The sequence below is a fragment of the Mobula hypostoma genome, chromosome 9 (assembly GCF_963921235.1).
Source record: "Mobula hypostoma chromosome 9, sMobHyp1.1, whole genome shotgun sequence".
NCBI classification, from domain to species: Eukaryota; Metazoa; Chordata; class Chondrichthyes; order Myliobatiformes; family Myliobatidae; genus Mobula; species Mobula hypostoma.
In genome coordinates this window covers 2747501-2750212 of record NC_086105.1, presented here as the reverse complement: position 1 = coordinate 2750212, position 2712 = coordinate 2747501, and the positions used below count along the sequence as shown (strand labels likewise).

Genomic DNA, 2712 nt, shown 5'->3' with positions numbered 1-2712 from the left:
CCTCATCCAAGTCATTAATATATATTGTAAACAACTGGGGTCCCAGCACTGAGCCTTGCGGTACCCCACTAGTCACCGCCTGCCATTCTGAAAAGGTCCCGTTTATTCCCACTCTTTGCTTCCTGTCTGCTAACCAATTCTCTATCCACATCAATACCAGTTTTGGTCCCCTAATCTGAGGAAAGACATCTTTGCCATAGAGGGAGTACAAAGAAGGTTCACCAGATTGATTCCTGGGATGGCAGGTCTTTCATATGAAGAAAGACTGGATGAACTGGGCTTGTACTCATTGGAATTTAGAAGATTGAGGGGGGATCTGATTGAAACGTATAAGATCCTAAAGGGATTGGACAGGCTAGATGCGGCAAGATTGTTCCCGATGTTGGGGAGGTCCAGAACGAGGGGTCACAGTTTGAGGATAGAGGGGAAGCCTTTTAGGACCGAGATTAGGAAAAACTTCTTCACACAGAGAGTGGTGAATCTGTGGAATTCTCTGCCACAGCAAACTGTTGAGGCCGGTTCATTGGCTGTGTTTAAGAGGAAGTTAGATATGGCCCTTGTGGCTACAGGGGTCAGGGGGTATGGAGGGAAGGCTGGGTTCTGAGTTGGATGATCAGCCATGATCATAATAAATGGTGGTGCAGGCTCGAAGGGCCGAATGGCCTACTCCTGCACCTATTTTCTATGTTTCTATGTTTCTAATACCTTACCCCCAATACCGTGTGCTTTAAGTTTGCACACTAATCTCCTGTGTGGGACCTTGTCAAAAGCCTTTTGAAAATCCAAATATACCACATCCACTGGTTCTCCCCTATCCACTCTACTAGTTACATCCTCAAAAAATTCTATGAGATTCGTCAGACATGATTTTCCTTTCACAAATCCATGCTGACTTTGTCCGATCATTTCACCGCTTTCCAAATGTGCTGTTATCACATCCTTGATAACTGACTCCAGCAGTTTCCCCACCACCGACGTTAGGCTAACCGGTCTATAATTCCCCGGTTTCTCTCTCCCTCCTTTTTTAAAAAGTGGGGTTACATTAGCCACCCTCCAATCCTCAGGAACTAGTCCAGAATCTAACGAGTTTTGAAAAATTATCACTAATGCATCCACTATTTCTTGGGCTACTTCCTTAAGCACTCTAGGATGCAGACCATCTGGCCCTGGGGATTTATCTGCCTTCAATCCCTTCAATTTACCTAACACGACTTCCCTACTAACATGTATTTCACTCAGTTCCTCCATCTCACTGGACCCTCTGTCCCCTACTATTTCTGGAAGATTATTTATGTCCTCCTTTGTGAAGACAGAACCAAAGTAATTATTCAATTGGTCTGCCATGTCCTTGCTCCTCATAATCAATTCACCTGTTTCTGTCTGTAGGGGACCTACATTTGTCTTTACCAGTCTTTTCCTTTTTACATATCTATAAAAGCTTTTACAGTCCGCTTTTATGTTCCCTGCCAGTTTTCTCTCATAATCTTTTTTCCCCTTCCTAATTAAGCACTTTGTCCTCCTCTGCTGAACTCTGAATTTCTCCCAGTCCTCAGGTGAGCCACTTTCTCTGGCTAATTTGTATGCTACTTCTTTGGAATTGATACTATCCCTAATTTCTCTTGTCAGCCACGGATGCACTACCTTCCTTGATTTATTCTTTTGCCAAACTGGGATGAACAATTGTTGTAGTTCATCCATGCAACGTTTAAATGCTTGCCATTGCATATCCACCGTCAATCCTTTAAGTGTCATTTGCCAGTCTATCTTAGCTAATTCACGTCTCATACCTTCAAAGTTACCCCTCTTTAAGTTCAGAACCTTTGTTTCTGAATTAACTATGTCACTCTCCATCTTACCCCTCTTTCAGGGGGTATGGAGGGAAGGCTGGGGCGGGGTTCTGAGTTGGATGATCAGCCATGATCATAATAAATGGCGGTGCAGGCTCGAAGGGCCGAATGGCCTACTCCTGCACCTATTTTCTATGTTTCTATGTTTCTATACGATATACTATAAACTACAATGATAAATATTAAATTAAATAAATATTGCAAAAAGAGAACAAAAGTAGTGAGGTCGTGTTCATGGCTTCATTGTCCATTCAGAAATCTGAGAGCGGAGAGGAAGAAGCTGTTCCTGAAATGTTGAGTGTGTGTCTTCAGGCTCCTGTACCTCCTCCCTCATGGTAGCTTGTCCTGGGTGATGGGGTCCTTAATAAGGATGCCACCTTTTCCAGGCATTGCCATTTGAAGATGCTTCGGAAGCTGGGGAGTCTGGTGCCCATGGTGGAACTGGCAGAGTTTACAACCCTCTGTAACTTTTTTCTAATCCCCCATTAAGTCCCTCAGCAGATTTCCCTGTAGTTGAGAGTGACTACCAGCTGGAACTCTGAGAGGCACCAGATTTCGCAGCAAGTCAAGAGTCTGACAGGAAGTCTCCCCGCCACTGCCTTCCTTTAAACACCAGAGTGCTGGTTTTCTGAGCAGAACATAAAGCATCGCAGGGTGAAGCTGTTCCCGACGGACTGTCAGTCAGCATGGCCGAGTTACACGCTAGGTGTTTCAAATACTGTCTCATCGCTCTCAACTTAGTCTTCGCGGTAAGTTGCACTTTGTGCTTGTTTGTGTCTGAGCCTCGTGAAGTTTTTCAAAACAGTGTAAGTCTTAATTTCTGATCGGAAGCATTTAAGACGTTTCACTGTATGTCTATGTGACA

General features: G+C 44.2%; 1 protein-coding gene across 1 annotated transcript in view; it reads left to right on the top strand.

The window, feature by feature from the left end:
• Positions 1-2451: 2451 nt before the first annotated feature.
• LOC134352296 (CD9 antigen-like) overlaps positions 2452-2712 on the top strand; it is a 48320-nt gene continuing 48059 nt past the window's right edge. The window contains exon 1 of the mRNA XM_063059587.1: positions 2452-2596. Coding sequence (XP_062915657.1) covers positions 2534-2596 — 63 coding nt within the window. The 5' untranslated portion in view covers positions 2452-2533. The remainder of the gene's footprint in view (positions 2597-2712) is intronic.